The sequence below is a fragment of the Semicossyphus pulcher genome, unplaced genomic scaffold (genome assembly GCF_022749685.1).
Source record: "Semicossyphus pulcher isolate SPU_LCO1_2020_fin unplaced genomic scaffold, fSemPul1.0.p SCAF_22, whole genome shotgun sequence".
Taxonomy (NCBI): domain Eukaryota; kingdom Metazoa; phylum Chordata; class Actinopteri; order Labriformes; family Labridae; genus Semicossyphus; species Semicossyphus pulcher.
The window spans coordinates 19,050,596-19,067,729 of record NW_027211696.1 but is presented as its reverse complement, the minus strand read 5'-3'; the positions used below and the strand labels follow the sequence as shown (position 1 = coordinate 19,067,729).

The following is a 17,134-nucleotide window of genomic DNA, read 5'->3' as shown; positions in this document are numbered from 1 at the left end:
CACAACTTGTTGTACTTGTACACTTGGCCAAATGTTTGATGTTAAAACTGGAGTCAACTCAGGTGTTTGATTCAGTCATAAAGGACTGCAAATAATGATTATTTCCAGTATAATGGTGCAAAACTCAACAATAAACAGTTTAAAATCATCAAAGACAAATTAAATCCTCTCATTTCAGAACCTAGAAGCAGAAAATGCTTCACGTTCATGTAAATAAAGTAATGGTTTTGTCTGTCTTACCCTCGAGCAGGAAAGCAGCTTGCTTCCGGAAGATCTTCACCAACGTGTCGTCTAACTCGACTTCCTGAAGCCTGGCGAGGAGCTGCTCTTCGTTGCGACACACTTTCTCCTGAGCGTAGAGTCCGTCCGGCATCACGCGCTGCTGCCCCAAACCGATCAGAGCCGTCTCCACCGCCAGCGACACGAACGACTCGCCGTCCTCCAGGAAACGCTGCTGCGCCGAGAATACGGGAAGCTCCGTCCTCCTGCATGAAGCCGGCGAGCCTGAGGGGGAGAGAGGGGGGAGGAGGGGTGAGGAAGATGTTCCCTTTGGGCCGAGTATTGATAAATCTATTGATCTATTTGTTCTTTTTCAGAGTGTTTCCTCCTGAGGACGGTAATCATGTGTTTTAATGGCTTAATGATGCCTTCAAAGACCTCACACTGCATCCCAGGAGGGTTAGCAGTCCCCGATGACACACACTCACACACGCACACACGCACACACACACACCAGGATATTAGTTTTAGAAGTCTTAATTGAAAACTATCCCAACTTCTCCATCAGTCCACCTTTAGAAGAAAAGCGTCCCTTTCAGGCTTCAGTTTGTTGAATTTCTCTGCATAATTAATGCGTTTTAATTGGAGTGTTTTTCCTGCCGCATTTCTTATTCATGAGCTGTTATTGGAGGATGACTGGAGGCCAATCAGCTCGTCCGTGTCATCAGCGCTGATTACAACCCGAGGGCCTGCAGCTCTGACAGGAAGACGCAATCACTGCAGAGTAAATGTTTGAATCACGCTCAGGAAGGAGTGTGTGTTTGTGGAGCAAAGACTGAGACTTAAGTACCATTTTTTTGTCACTTCCTGCTTCTTTATACTTCTAATACACCATATTTCAAAGTATATAGTGTACTTTTCACTGTTTTCAGAGCTTAAGTTTTTCTTCCGTCCTCTCCCTTTAACCCTCTCAGGACCCCTCAGATCTATCTAGTGTCCCTTCTGAGGGGCCTAACCCTGATATTGGGAACCACTGGACTAAACTGTATTAAAAAGCAGTTCAGACTAGTCCACCTGGAGCAGCTGCAACCCCCAATAAAACCCCTCTTTTGGGCAGAACGAGTACTTTAACTTTTAAGACGTCAAGTACATTTTACTGACTACACTTCTATACTTTTACTTTAGTGGGATTTCTGAATGCAGGACTTGTATTGGAGTACTTTTCGTGCTTCAGTAGGTGTGTATCTGTACCTGAGAAGTCGAGCCGGGCAGTGGCTCCATCCTCGCTGCCTCGCCCCGTCTCCATCAGGGTGCTGAACAGGGTGCCGATGGGGTCCAGAGGGTGACCCACCCAGCCCTCCAGGTTGGTCACTGATGTTATTCCTTTATGGAGCAGCTCTGTAGTAACAAACACATTTATACTGCTTAGTGCAACTGTCAGGGTTTCTGCAACAGCTACAAACACACGATGCAGTTTTACACTCGTTTCATGGACAAAGGATGACAGAAGATCAGCAGGGGAGATGCTAATATAATTAATCCATTGATGTGGCCTGGACCCAGATATGTGGCAGAAAGTGTATTGATGAATAAGCTGATTAAATAATAAGTGAATTCAGTTTTTGCTGACTGACTAACTAACTCTAATTTAATCCAACAAAACAGGTCATTGAAGGTGTTCCATTTCACATGTAGAATTATATTTGTCCTGGAGACCCATTTCCCCTGTTTGTATATTCTCTTCATGCCTTTTACTGCTACTAAATGCTTTGGTTTATTTGCTGCTTTTCTCTTTTGTTATTGCTTTGTTCCCTAAAAACTACCAGCACATACATAAGAGGCACTTTAGTGACAAACAATGTTTTTAATCTTTAAATGTAAACTGTATATTTTTATCTGGCGCAAGTTTCTTCTTCTTATTCTCTTGATGAACATTTGAGGTGAATAAATAGAAAGTTTAAAAGTGAAATGCCCCCTGAGCAGCCGCCTGCAGGGGGACAAACTCACCTTTTTTATGTGTGCGGAAGAAGTCGAGCTGTTTCTGCTGCTGCCTCCTCAGTGTGTTGACGATTGAGATGGCGAGCCGGAGAGCTTCCTTTGGGTAACCGTGAGATCTCAGAGCGTCCACTCGGGCGCACGCAGTCGGGACGTGCTCTGCAGGAGAACAGAAGAAGATATATTTAGATGTCCTCCCTCTATCCTTATTGTTTGATTAAACACATCTTGTAGATAAAAACCCTGTGTTCCCTGCTCCCTCACCGTGCCACAGCGGCCACCCCCGGGCGTCGAACAGGGAGCTGTCGAGGTTGTCATGGTAACAGTAGTTGGTGTAGTGGTCCTGGGTGATGATGTGCTGCAGGTGGGAGTCCTGCCAGTGCAGGTCGCAGGCCTCGATCGCTCGCGTGAACACCGTCCTGTGAGGCCGCGTCAGTGAATCTGCAGCAGATAAACAAGACGTATTACAACTGGCATTGTAGCAGAGAGGATTCAAAGCTGGTAGGAGGGTGTGGAGAGACTGTGAGAGATGGAAGACGCAGGTTTGAGCCCTTATTTGGTCAACAGTTCGAGTAGAAGCAGTGACCACAACCCCTCAGAACCTGTTTAAGATCTTTAAAAGCCTGAGCACAGCAATTTGCATTAAAATTTGCATTCCTTCTGAGAGTCAAAACTCAGGTAAACATGAACACACACGATACACATATTTTTTTGATCAGTTTATTCTACACTTTCCAATGATGAACTAAGTGATTTGGCTCTGTGCCATTGGAGGACGCTATTCACTTCTCCAATGGGCCCTGGATAACCTCCACCAGACTACATAAAACGCATCATCTGGCAGAGGCCAGGGAGCTCGCTAAACTACACTTCCTCAATCTCGGACGCCCGCCTCCGATGTCATGGTCATGTCAGGTTTGAAATGTAGACTGCAGACCTGAAGATGTTTTAGACGATCCACGGGTAAATTCTCGTTGTATTTCAGATTCTGTCCCGCTCTGAGCCGCTGCCTGCAGAGAAACGGTGGTATTTCACTCCAGCGTCTCTCGCTGGACCGTTCCTTTCAGAGGGAGGGGTGCAATGCATGCTGGGTGTTGTAGGAATGTAGAATGGGCGAAAACCACAAGCTGTTTGTACAACTTTCTCCACAGCTATGGCGCCAATTTCAAATATTATTGCTTCTATCGATTACACCAGCTTTGACTGACAGTGGCTTCTTCCAGGGGTGAACTGCTCCTTTAAATATTAGTTTCAATAGAGTATGAGGCGAGGAGAATTAGCAAATTTTGCATTCTGTTTAATTTATGTTTTACTTAGTATCACAACTCTTTATGCTTAAAGAACAGAGCTCAAGTTGTAGCCCTCAGCATGACTCGTAAAATAAGAAATAAAAGTAACAAAAACCATTAATATTAACAGTTTTCACGGTGCACCATCAATAATTGTTTGTCTGAGTGCGCAGTGTCAGACTTATAAAAACCCTGTCTTCGAGGGGTTTAAGAAATGTCTCTATCAGAACAAATGCAGGCCCATTACAGAGCAAACAGCAGCAGTAATAACAGCCTGTCTGCTCATTCGAAACGGTTTTATTGCCGCCTGATAGAAACGTTCACGTGTCTGTATTTTCTCTGATTTAGTGGAAAAAGCTGCAGGACCTCAACTGTGTTATTAGGCTCATTCTATTAGCCGCACTAAAAAGGTAATAAGGCTTGCAGGCGGAGAGATTGAAGAGAGGAGAGTTGATTAAAAAGCGCGGGGGGAGGGGGAGAAAGGAGAAGAGAAAGAAACGCTCAGATGTGATGTTAGGGCGGCGTCTCCTCTTCAGCCGGGTGTCATCTCACCTGGAGGACCCTGAGGCAGAGCGTTGGTCAGGTTGGTCAGCTCGCTGCCGTGATTACCGTCCTCCAAGGGGCACACGTCCACGCTGTTCCACCTGCGAAGCTGACGGAGCCAGAAACCCTTCTGCTCGGGTTTGTAGTGAGGGTTCAGCACGATGCACATCCACAGGGCACCTGCGCAGAGACACACACAGGTTTACATCCAGAGATAACACACACACACACACACGCAATCTCATCCTGCAGGAAAATACTCTTCTTATTTCTGCAACAAAAGTAGCTTCTTGTCTTGATAATCACCTCCTTAAAAATGATCTCAATCCTGCAACTTTAAATTATCTAGTGTTTTTGTGCAACTAAGAATTATTTTCATTGTTAATTAATGATTTGGTCTTTAAACGATCAGATAAAAGTGAAAAATGTCACTTAAACTGTCTTTGTTTTGTTCGACCAACAGTCAAAAATCTCTTCTTAAAACTCACTTTTACAGACTTGCTTTTATCTTTTCAAAATGTTTATTTCACTTTATTTTCTCTTTATCATCTTTTTATTTGCTTTAGTTCTTTTATGTCCTTTCATTGTTTTATCATTATTTTGTTGCTTTTGCAGCTCTTATTTCTCTTTTGCTTCATTTCCTCTTTTTTATTTGGTTTAGGGATTTTATTTCTATTTATTGTTTCTACTTTGTCCTGCTCTGTCCCCTCGGTCTCGGGCCTGGCCATGTTGTGTGGGTTCTCCTATTGTCGGGTTCTGTGCTTTGCTTGTTCTTGTGATTGTCGGGTTCTGTGCTTTGCCTGTTCTTGTGATTGTCGGGTTCTGTGCTTTGCTTGTTCTTGTGATCTGCTGGTTTTATGATTCGCTTGTTTTCCTGTTTTGCTTTGCTTCGTTGTCAAAGCAGTTTGTCAACTCTTGTTTTTAAAGGTGCTATATAAATAAAGTTATTATTATTATTATTACAAATATTCATTTTATTATAATACGAGATTTAAAAAAGCACATAATTCTCCCCTTTAAGAAGCTACAGCCATAAAATATTTTGTCATTTTTGCTTGCAATTTAGTTAACAATGAATTTTCTATTGATTCTCTAATTAATAAATCGACTAATTGTTAAAGCTTTATAAATCTGTGATGCAGAAAAACGTAGCTGAGATTAGAAGAGAAATGTTCGGTAGTTTTTTATCATTTTAGGAAAGAAAAGTAGGAAAACAACCGTCAGCTTTCTGCAGCTTTTTAAAAAATGAGATGTTTTTAAGTATCAATCCCATATGTGGTCTCAAACAGCTCTAGAGAAGTGGTTAAACATGCAGGTTGTTTTTAATTAGATTTGAGAAAATATTCAGGTCTGCAAATTGATTTTGCACACACAAGTACGGCTGCAACTAATGATTATTCTCATTATGAACTGATCTGCAGCTTATTTTCTTGGTCTATAAAATGTCAGAAAATAGTGAAAATTATCCTTATTAGTCCAAGCTGACCTCTTACATGTCTTGCTTTGTTCGGGAAACGGACAAAACAAAGATATTCACTTGACAAAGAGATAAAACAAAGAAAAGAAGTAAATGCACTCTCTGTAGAAGCTGAAACTGGAGATTATTTGGTGTATTTGGTTTTAAAAATCACTCTAATGGTTAAATAGCTGCAGATAAATTGTCCGACGTCCGACAAATTGTTGCAAATTGTGCAGAAGCTGAAGCTGAGATCACCTCATTGTTGGCTAAAGACACAAAAGAGAGACAGAGGGAGGCGAACAATGAATATGTTGAAGGATAAATAAAGGATGACAGATGACAAAATGAAACAGGAGAAGAAAAGAAAGGAAGTGAAGTGAGAAAAAAAAGGAGGACAGGGAGGAGAGGTGAAGGGGGGAGGGAGGCTGAGGATGGGGGGAGGGGACAGGAGGAGAGAGGCTTTATCCTCCGTCTCTTTGTTAGGGCTGCTTCAAGGACAACAAACGGGGAGGGAAAACACAGCACCGACAGGAGTGAGTGACGAAATGCAGAGCAACAACACGACGGGGGGTTATTGGAGAAAGAAAAACAAAAACAAAGAGGAGGATTGTGACCTACAGGCTGCCGTAGTTTGGTTTTAAGTGTAGCTTGCTTTAATTCCATATCAAGATAATGTGAATAAGTCATTTTTTCTGCTGCCGATGTTTTATCTTCTTTTCTATATGAAAGACAGAGAGAGTGCTAGAACGATCATATCTTATAAAACAGCAGGAAGCAGAACAGGAACATTTATTTATTTATTTATATTTAAGATATTCATGATTCGTACAGCTTGTCAGGTGTAAAATTCAAGCACTTTCCAGGTACCTACATAACTACAGAAATTACCCCTTTTAAATTTGGTGTTCTTTTAAATTAATCTTGTCTGCATTGATCGATCCAGAGACACCAAGCGACGACAAAGACATGATGATGTCATTGTTTTTTCTTCAAATGTAATATAATTATTGATTTATTTGAGAGATTGTGTCAATAAAACACCAGATTATGTTGAAAATCCAGCATTTTTCAGGAGTATATTCAAAACTCCTAACCTTTAAAACACAACAGTTAGCTTCATAATTTATCGTTAGCTTAAATCAACACCTTTTATGTAATAATACAGGTTAGTGTCATGATTCCGGTTAGCTGGTTAAGTTATTTGGAAAGATAGTCGGCTAACATTCACACTCTGATGGAATTTTGCAAGTCGTAACGTTAGCCAGCAAGCTAAAGGTAGTCACTCAGCTACACTATATTGATTGCTAACATTAGCTGATAAAGTAATATGTAAACAACAAGCTAGCAGTGAGTTAGCTACACTTAATTGAACGTTGGTATCCTGCTAACATTAGCTGACATAGTAATACGTAAACTATAAGTTAGCTAATTTAACAGCCTGATCAAACCTTAAAATCTGGATGAATTAGCTGACATTATCCACTTCTTTGCTTTAGCTAGTTAGCAATTAATCCGTGTTAGAAAGCAAGCTAACGTTAGCGAACAAAATCCAACAAAATAAATCCAATGCCTGCAAATATTGACCCCAGATTTCCACAAGCGTCTGTAACATTCCTGTTTGGTCAGACGGGCGTCGTTTGCCAAAACCTTTTTGAACTTTGTGTTGTGGTGGACGGCAGTTTGTTGACGTTAGCTAGTTTTGTACATTGCTAAGAGAGGTAGGGGACTTGGGACCATGCTGTATTTGTAGATGTGTGTATGTGTGTGTTTGTGTACCTAGTTCGTCCCACAGCTGCCGGTACTTGTCCGTCATCGTGGTCCCCTGTTGCCTCCACAGCGCCAGCCTGGGGTCGCCCATGAACTGTTCTGTGATCAGCGTTAGCATGCGAGCTCCGTTTGAGTCCCTCATCTTCAGCATCTCCCTCACCTGCAGAAACCAGAGGGCATTGTGGGTAAATCATGACTACACACCTATCTTAATACAACATGACTGCTGTGTGTGGGAGACGTCTGTGTTACCTTGCTGAACAGCAGGTTGAGCTGCTTCCCCGAGCCGTGGTACCCGCCCTGGGAGAGGAAGAGCTTCACCTGTTCCTGAACCTGCTCCTCATCCAGATGCCAGCAGTTGTCGTCGTCCACGCTGGCGCCCGCCGTCGGATCAGGAGCTCCTGCAGCCAAGAAAGAAGTCAGTTTTGTCAAACTCATCAAATTACACTGATTTACATTTACTGTATGTACTTGGTTATATTCCATCACTGGCTGCATAAAGCACCAAAAAAAGGAGGAGACTTGAATGTGGCTGCATCAGCAAATAGTTCAGCTTTTACATTAATGCATTTATGCAGAGCTGGTTGAGCTTAAACACAGATCGATACCATAAACTCTGCAACATCAGCAACAATGACCCGCTTACATGAGTGAAGACGACATCCCAGATATTATCACGTGTCTCTGGGGACGATTAAATCAAACAGACTCGTGCAAAATAGGATCAGATATTATCGACCGTTATAATCCAAAGTGTGCAGACAGGAAGTCCTTACACAGACGCAGTAATGGCAGCTACACAAACAACAAAGAAAAAGCAACACCAACACAACAAACTTTCCCAAACTTAACGCACGCCTGTGATGCGTTCAAGTGGCCTCAAAAGTTTGTGCGTGTATGTGTGTGTGTGTGTGTCCCTCGTGTTCTCCCTGAACAGCTTGTTGTTCCCGAGTCGTCTCCCAGGACAGAAGCATCCAGCTGGACCTGCACTGGTGCGAGATGGAGGAAATCTAGCACAGGTACCTTTATGTTTTCTGTTTGTTGGTGCATTTACTGTCTGCGGCTTCAATTGGAAATTTTAATTCATTTTGTTTAGGAATAAGATTAAAGATTACGGTTAAAAATCAACTTTAGTTTTGGTCTCACGACGGACTCAAGCTGTGATGCAAGTCCTTTGCAAGCTCTATGTACTACATCACCTTTTTTATTTAAGGCTTTTATGTTAAAGACACAATATGTTCTACCAACTGAAATTAGTTTAAAATTTAAGCTGACTCGCACCACAAACCCCCCCAGATATTCCAGGTTAACATGCAGCAGGATGCGACGGCCTTGGGCCTCGACTACGATGCGTTTCTTTTGCTGTGTAATCGGCAATGGATAAGTTGGATACAACAAATCCAAGCTGAGATAGTCTCAAACTCTTTTAACAGGCGTTTAGTACTATATACACATCACTGTTACTTGTATACAAACAACCTCTAAAACAGGGACTGAAAACACAACTAACCCACACTTTTTATCCCCTTGAACTCACCATGAACCTGGTTGATCTCTGAGTTCTGCGACAGTATCTCATCAGCCAGCTTCTGCGCGGTGGGCAGCACCTCGGTGTGATGCACTGTGATCAGGTACTGAACGAACTTCTGCAGCTGATCTCTGTTCATTTGGAAAAGAGTCTCTGAGATGGGCAGGCGTAGCTTGACCTGCTCGGGCTTCCGTACTCGGTACAGCGACAGCGCCACCACGTGGGCGCAGTAGAAGATGTCCTTGTTTCCGCAGCTGCAGGTCACGGCTGTGATCTTGCAGCGGTCGAAGCTGACGCTCACGTTGCAGAGCACCTCAGGCTCCGAGGACGAGGCCGGCTCTCTGACGGTGCCGCTGAGGTGAAACCCTGCAGAGAGACGGAGGAAACACTGACTGTTAATCATCGGCAGGTCACGAGTCGCTTGCACCAAAAACAATGCTTAGTTTAATGTGACAATACCAGATTTTTTGGCCACCAGGGGGCAGTAGAGACATTTTGACACTGGCATGTTTTAACTTTTTGATGTTAATACCGCTAACAGGATTTCCAGCACGCAAACTAATTAAAGCATCATTTGAGAGTCATGTAGACTTTGTAAAGTACACATGCACTTAACCTGATCTTTAGGACGCTTTAGAGCAGCAAAAACAAGCTGCACAAAATGATATATTATAACTTTTTAAGCTTATATACCAAATTTTTAAGCAAACAGTTTCTTATTTTCACATTCAGCAGTTACAAAGCAACATTTTAATTGATTGGGAGTCACATTAATGTCCACTTGATGCCTGTTTTTGGTCTCCACCGCCTCCTGAAGGGAGTTATTTGTCTCTTTAGCTGCTAAATGCTCCACTGTGTTCACCAGCTCGTCTCCAGCTGCGTCTGTCTGCTGTTGGCTGCTGAGCAAGTCGTGTACATTTGGGTGCTTTGTTCTCTGAAATCAGTTTCCTGCCGAGGCTGAAAATGTTTTGGTTTTATCTCACACTTCTAAAAAAGTGCTGAAGTTAGCTTTAAACTCTGTGAAGCTTAAGGGAGCAGCAGAGTTTGGTTGTTTTATTAGCAACCCTGAGTGAGTCATTGTTTAAGTTCAGGTTCAAGCTGGATTGCGATGAACAGGGTCCAATCAAAGTGAAGCATAAGTTATATATGTGCTCCTTTATTTAACCACGTAAAGGTCTCTTTTTAAGGCCGTATAGATGCCACAAAAGGTCCAGGTTATATTCAGTAAGAGGCAAAGGTATCCAGTTATAATGCATAACCACGTAGAATTTCAGTGCAAAATTGTGCAGCATTAAAATGTTCTTTTCTCTATAAATTAAAATAGATTTTAATTCCTCTGAAGTCATCAGATCGAGTGATTGTTGGTCGTTCTGTGTCATTCAAGGAGGAAACGAGCAGCACTGTCGAGGAAGACATGACTGATTCTCTCCTTAAATACCAAACACTTCTGCTTAAACCACTTTTTCTTCCTTTACATCCCTTTCCGACGTAAAACCTGACTTTGATCTGGTCGGGGAAACTGCTGAGGTGATGTAAAAAAAAGTAGAGAGAAGGCGGTTCAGAGAGACGAGAGTAAAGACCCCATATATTCTCATTTCCTTTTCATTTCCCTTCCACAACACCTGCAGTGCTTACCTTCCCCTGAACGCCTCCGCCCTCTGATGGGACACAGAGAGACGTTATTGTAAAGTGAACCTATGGCCCTCACACAGGGTGACACCTATAGACCTCCATGTGTGCAAACATACACAGAAACGCAGATTTCAATGTGACCTTTAAACTTCTCAAACTCAGATTTCTTTGCGGCTCTGACGAGGGAATAAATCTGAATACATCCTGATGTGCAGAGGAGGATATTTAACACATATGACAACTTTAAAAAAACCCTGATGAGTCAAATACATTTGAAAAACACAGCGGCTGCATGTGGGAGGTGCAGAAATAACCGAGTCATGACGAAGATGACTACACAGCAAAAACTTTATGAGCAAAATTCTTGTGTGATGACGAGAAGCAGAAAGAGTGAGTGTTTAAATATGTTCGAACAGAAACTGTTGATCATCGGTTTGCGTACGTTCAGCAGACTGTTTCAGTTTGACTGAAGGGAACACAAAGTTCTCCGTATCTTTAAACCCTCCTGTGAAAAGAAGGAGGACTCGGATCTTTAACTCAAGTCAGAGCAAAACCTCAGTGAACAAATACTAATACAAGAAAGTCATTATTAACTCCTGCTGATCACATGCTGACGTACTTATGACTTACCGGTATTTACTCATTTCTTATTTATTTATTACTTATTCATTTTTTGTTACAGTTATTCATCACTTACTTATTATTACCTAACTTACAGTACTTCTGTCGGTCTGTTTTAAGGGGTAACCCCGTTGGAATAAAGGTTTCCTACAGCTATCTATTAATAAAATTCATTTGAATATGAAACACATTCAAAACACACAAATTAAAGCCGACAATCTGTTTTCACTATGCTGAGTTTGCAATCCTGCTAGCTCAGACTACGGTAACGTTGATTGGCTTAATCCAAATCTCCACACTCACGGACTTTGAGGTGCATTCCCAGGAAGTGTGTGAGTGTTTAGAGCTGTCCCACTCTCAGATCACAGAGTGCCTGACGGCTCTGATGCCGACTTTTCAACGCCAAATTGTGGACTTTCCTCTGGTAGTTACCCAGAGTTCATAGCTAACTTGGTATACAAATGTGATTGTCCAGCGAGCGTGGGCGGTGTCGGGAACCGCAAATACGTTGATCTGTAAATGACAAAACGTACTTTTGTGCTTATTTATAAACGTTTTTTGAGATGTTTGTGTTTCTCAGTTAAAGATATAAATATAAAGCCTTTCTGACTTTTGATAGTTTGCTGTTGTTGTGAGGATGGCGGCCGCACTGGCGGTCATGACAGCACATGTTCGTGACGCAGCTTGAGCTAGATTATAGCGCCATTGTCTGGGTAAAATACCGTAACACAATAACATACCTCTCTGCATTTTATACTGGTATACTGGTCGCACCGGTGCGTCTTATACACCGAATTTTACGGTACTGCTTTCTTACTTCTTACTTAATTAATACTTAATTGTTGCTTACGGAAATGCAAGTTTATAACGATTCTATTTACACATCTATGTAAATGTACAGGGGTTAGCTAACAAGCTAATTTGTGTCCATAGTCCCTGTGCAGTTCATGCCACATAATGTCCTTAATACAAACTCTAACAGGTCCCAAACAAGGCAAATACAAAACAATACAGAGTGTAAGTAACCAGTGTTATTAAATAAAGGTTAAAAGTTTATCATTTGCTTCTTTAAAATGTTGCAAAGTAGAATTATTAAGTAGCGGAAAATAGAAAGTACAACTCCCTCAAAAAGATACTTACATACAACTATACATCTGTCAATGGTTCTTACATTGGGTCACATGTTTCAGTGCTGTTACGATCACGATTCATGATAACTGCTGCCCAACATTCTGCACGAGCACGGCTGAAAGGATTACAGAACCAGAGTAACGGTCCAAACAGTGAAGCTCTTCAATTCGCATGTAACAGCTGAATATGTGCACAAAAAACTAGCAGTGGTGTGTATTTTCCCTGGAACATTAGCTGGGAGATTTGATTTCCACTTTGCTCAAACGTTCTCATACATGTGACACACACACACACACACACACACACACACACACACCCCACATAGCTGACACATATCAGCCTGCTGGGTGGAAGAACGCTGTAAACAGAGGAGGTGTTTTTCTGCATGTGTGGTGTGACTGTGTGATACCGAGCGGAGCAAACGCACACACACACAAAAAAAGCCGATATCTCAGAGTGAGACAGAAAACGACGTGTCAGGTCTCAGTGCTGCTGTTCACGCTCTGCAGACACGCGAACACACGCTGGATCGCACAACCACAACTCCACATCCTGTCTTTTTAAAAACACACAGAAATGCAGGGTGTTCTCCGTTACGCAGCCCTGCCCCAGTCACGCCTGGCCCACAGCTGAACTACTGACGTAACAGAAAGAGAGAGTGACTCGAGGAGGAGGAGGAGAAGGAGGAGGAGGCCGCTGTGCTGCTGCTGGAAAAATCGGTATGCCCTCAGCTGAGTGTGTGAGTTTGTGTGTGTGCACATGCAGGAGTGTTGGCTTGGCGGCGAGCCAGAGCCCTGAGCTCAGCATTCTGTAATTCACTTCCTCTCTGTGTGTCTGCGCTTCACAGCTTGCATAATACAGCTCTGTGCAGAGCGGGGCAACCAAACTTAACTCCTTCACTCCCAGCGCAGAGTCACACCAGAGTTTACCAAACTGAATGGAACAGTTTTTAGGACCTTTTTGACTCCATGCAAAATACACTTTCACACCTGTATGAAGTGTGAACGGTAAAAGGTATTTTAAGTTTACATTATGCACGGCGTATTTAGTTTTTTCTACCTGTGTATTTGTATCTTTATATTGTCAGATTATCAGATTTTGTTACCTCTGCCAGACTAGCTTCTTCCCTCTGTTTCCAGCCTTTGTGGTATGCTAAGCTAAGCTAAACGGCTGCTGCTCCAGCTACATATTAAACATAAACATGCAACAAAACATGTATATATGCGTTCACTACAATCCAGCTGTACATAACTAAAAGTTCAATGAGTAGCTTGGTCTTTCCTGTTTATCCATATAAAGCTGGAATCAAGGGATAGTTAGCTTAGCTTAGCACAAAGACTGGAAACGGGAAAACAGCTAGCCTGGCAGGAAGTCAATGCATCCAACCAAGAAATGGTCCCACTCATTACCCCCGTAAAACAATAACTTTCTTTAACTTGCAATGAGGCAGATATTGTCCCCTTTGAAAACAGCTACCCTGACTCTGACCAGTCTAAATGCTAAGCTAGGCTAACCAGCTGCTGGCTCCAGCTACAAATTTACTGTGCACACGTTTAAATACCAACAATCTTATCTTACACTGGGCAAAATCTACAAAGCAGAAAGCTTGAAGTAGAAGATACTTAGCTTAGCTTAGCATAATGATTGGAAAACAGCTAGCCTGGAAGGAAGTCACTGCATCAGACCAGGAAATAGTCTAGCAAGAAATAGAAACCCCACATAAAAACCAAAACTGTTTTTACACTGTTTTTTTTTTCACTTTTTAACTTGCCTTTTCCATCTGTTTCCTCCTTTGTGCTAAGCTACACTAAACTGCTTCTGGCTCCCGCTACAGATCTCAATCTACTTATCTAAGTCTCAGAAAAAAACAAGCCAATAAGCATATTTTCTTTATCCAGATGTCAAGCTCTTAATATATAAATAGATTAACGATTGAAAATGATTCACTTATTCCAGTTAATGCTAAAACTGCCACTTCGTAGCTCCTGTAGAAGGTGTTGACGAGTGATTTCTGAGTCTGATTGTGCAGACTGACACTACAAAATAGGATTAAACAGCCTCCTACGGCCTAATCCCCGTCTCAACAACAACAACAATCCCACCTGTGCTTTGTAGAAAAACATTGTAGAAATAGTTTATGTGTATGTGTAAGAAAGGGGAAGTATTTAATGTGGTTGTACGTTGAATTTAAGACATTTTAGTAACTTCTTTGGCCTTTTTTCAACTATTTAATGCGTTAACCAGACTTTTCAACACCTGCAGATACCCTGAATACCCTCTCCTGGAAACCCAGGTTTAACACTTCACTCCCAATTAAGCCCGAGGTCGTCGACTTAAGCCGTCTCTATAGGATTCGGAGGGGAGGATGTCTCAGGGAGAGAAGGGGGGGTACAGGAGGGGGGTTTTTTGTGGTTGAAAACAAGGCCTGAATAAGCCTGTGAAAGAGCAGTAACTCAGCTCCCTACAGGGTTCGGCCTGAGGAGACCTTCATGCTAAAGCTGTGAGCAACGTCGCCTACTGACGCTGTGCCTGCAGGGGGTCATTCTCCGCTTTAAGGCCAAAGTCTTCATTTAACGGGACTCTCCGCACACAAAAGCAGGACAGACCAACCCCCATGAACTCCTTCACACACCAGTCAGCCATTCAGACCGCTCGGCCTCCAGTCAGGCGTAAGTGAGAGCTCCTCAGCCAAGGTGTGCTTTGTGTTTTTTGAGTGTGTGTGTGTGTGTGTGCACACTTGTGATGACAATGGGGAAGCTAATCTCTCACCCGTGGAGATGCAGAGCCACCTCTGGGGCTGCAGGAAGGAGAAGTAAACAACCAATCAATACTCAAGGTGCACTGATAACCATCTGTGCTTAATGACTGGGTCTGGATCAGCTTCCCTTCACCCTTACAGAAGTTTATGGTGCTGTTAGCTAGCCCGGAAACCAGGCCGACCTGCATGTTTTGTTTGGTCTAGCAGATGTGTCTGGTCACCCGCCGACCATACGGACAGATTTACATCCTACCTGCTTCTGGTCGGGCCAATCATAGGTGTTTATCTGACATCAGGGCGGTTTAATACGATGACTGCCTCTGAGGCATTTTTGGAAAGAATAAAAGTCTTCAATCAAAACAAACTCGTACTGGATGCCAAGCACATCAGCTAGTCCACTTGTTGCTTCCCTCCATTTCCTGTCTTTGTGGTATGCTAAGCTAAGCTTTGGCAGCTACATAATAAATATATATACATGCAGCAGAACATGTATAGATGCTTTCACTACAACCCAGCTGTTTAGCTAAAATACCTAAGAGTTAAATAAGAAGGCTGGTCTTTCTTGTTTATTCATATAAAGCTGGAATTAGTAGTTAGCTTAGCTTAGCTTAGCACAAAGACTGGAAGATAAACACAGCTTGCCAGGCAGGAAGTCACTGCATCCAACCAGGAAATAATCCCACTCATTACCCCCGTAAAATCAAACCTTTTAAGTTTTTGAAGAAGTTGACCACTAAATGTTTTCTCTGGTTATGGAAACAAACATCTAATACAACATCTACAAATTTAAGCTAAGCTAAACAATAATACAAAGAATAAAAAATGTATAAATCTGCTATCAAACTCTGTTTAGCCATTAAATTATTCAAGCTAAGCTAAGCTAACTAAATAATACTTAATAATACTAATTAACCACCTCTACACTGTAACACAGTAACAATTTTGTTTCTTCTGTTCTACACAGACCTTCAACTGGAAAAGATGCTAATTCTTTGCTAGCTTTAGCATCCAAGTTTTAGCCCTATATCATGAATGTAGCCAATAAGCATATTTGAGACTACTTTTAAAAGCTTAAAGTAGTCAAATAGAGGCATAGACATACCCAACGTGTTAGCTTGATGAGCTAGCTACCGCTGTGCTACTTAAGCTAGCAAAACTAGATATTTGAGGACTTCTTGTGTTACATCTGAAACTGTTATCATGGACTGAGGGCTTGGCGAGGTCAACCGGGTTCACGGGCCAGCCGCTCATGGAGTAAAGTGTCAGGGGAAGGGGGAGTGGACGTGTACGGAGCTGGAGGATGCACCTTCATGCTAGCTCAGAAGGAGGTCAACGAGGGTTTGAGTTAACTAGGTCAATATGTGCCCCTCGTAAACCATCGCCCGCAGCTCCTTACAGTATGAACACGCTAATCAATACACAATAGTATGTGTGTATGTGCATGTGTGGGTGAAAATTTAGCTGCTTCTTGCACCAGTTTTTAAACCCTGGAAATAACAAACTGTGCTGAAATACTACAAGGATGAAGGAGAAGATTCCTTCAGAAAAACGACATCGACAACACATGAGGAATTACAAACGGGCTCGTGACTCGAACAACAAACCATCTTGTCCAGGAAACCCTTGCAACCTCTTTTATGGCGTCCTTTCAGAGTCCCAATAAAGCTTAAAGTTGTGTCTAATTGCTGTTATTCAGGCCTGTGGCGAGCACCAAGACGAGACCTCTTTGAAAGAATGACTCCATCTGCCAGAGAGACGAGCCTTTGACAGTGAACGCACACCAGTAGAAACCTCTCAGTTTGAGTGTAGTAACACATGAATCAATTAGTATAGCAGCTACAGTAACTCACAGATGACGATCGCTGCTACTTGCTTGCAATGTAATTACAAGGTTGTGAAAGCAGGTGTTATATGAGGCATAGGGGAAAAGGAGTGAACGCAAGCTGTAGTCCAGAACTGGAATATACAGTATTTACAATTAATTCACCTGCTGCTTATTTTCTGGATTATTCCAAAGATTGTTTTGTCTATAAAACACCAAAAATACTGACAAGTAGAACTTCTTGCTACCTAAGAGACGTCTTTAAATCTCTCAATTTAGTCGACTTTTGTGCGAAAACACAAGATTTGCCATGTTTGGAGTGAGTTTGAGCAGAAATCAGGCTCTAATTTTGGAACAACCTCAGGAAACA

At 42.3% G+C, this 17,134-nt stretch overlaps 1 protein-coding gene across 1 annotated transcript in view; it reads right to left on the bottom strand.

The window, feature by feature from the left end:
• Positions 1–17,134, bottom strand: part of zswim6 (zinc finger, SWIM-type containing 6) — a 43,983-nt gene that overhangs the window by 8,772 nt on the left and 18,077 nt on the right. Inside the window, exons 2-9 of the mRNA XM_069673722.1 lie at positions 8,810–9,166; positions 7,525–7,673; positions 7,282–7,432; positions 4,056–4,226; positions 2,479–2,655; positions 2,227–2,373; positions 1,471–1,617; positions 241–504 (exon numbers count right to left, since the gene is read on the bottom strand). Of these exons, the coding sequence (XP_069529823.1) occupies positions 241–504; positions 1,471–1,617; positions 2,227–2,373; positions 2,479–2,655; positions 4,056–4,226; positions 7,282–7,432; positions 7,525–7,673; positions 8,810–9,166 (1,563 nt within the window). The remainder of the gene's footprint in view (positions 1–240; positions 505–1,470; positions 1,618–2,226; positions 2,374–2,478; positions 2,656–4,055; positions 4,227–7,281; positions 7,433–7,524; positions 7,674–8,809; positions 9,167–17,134) is intronic.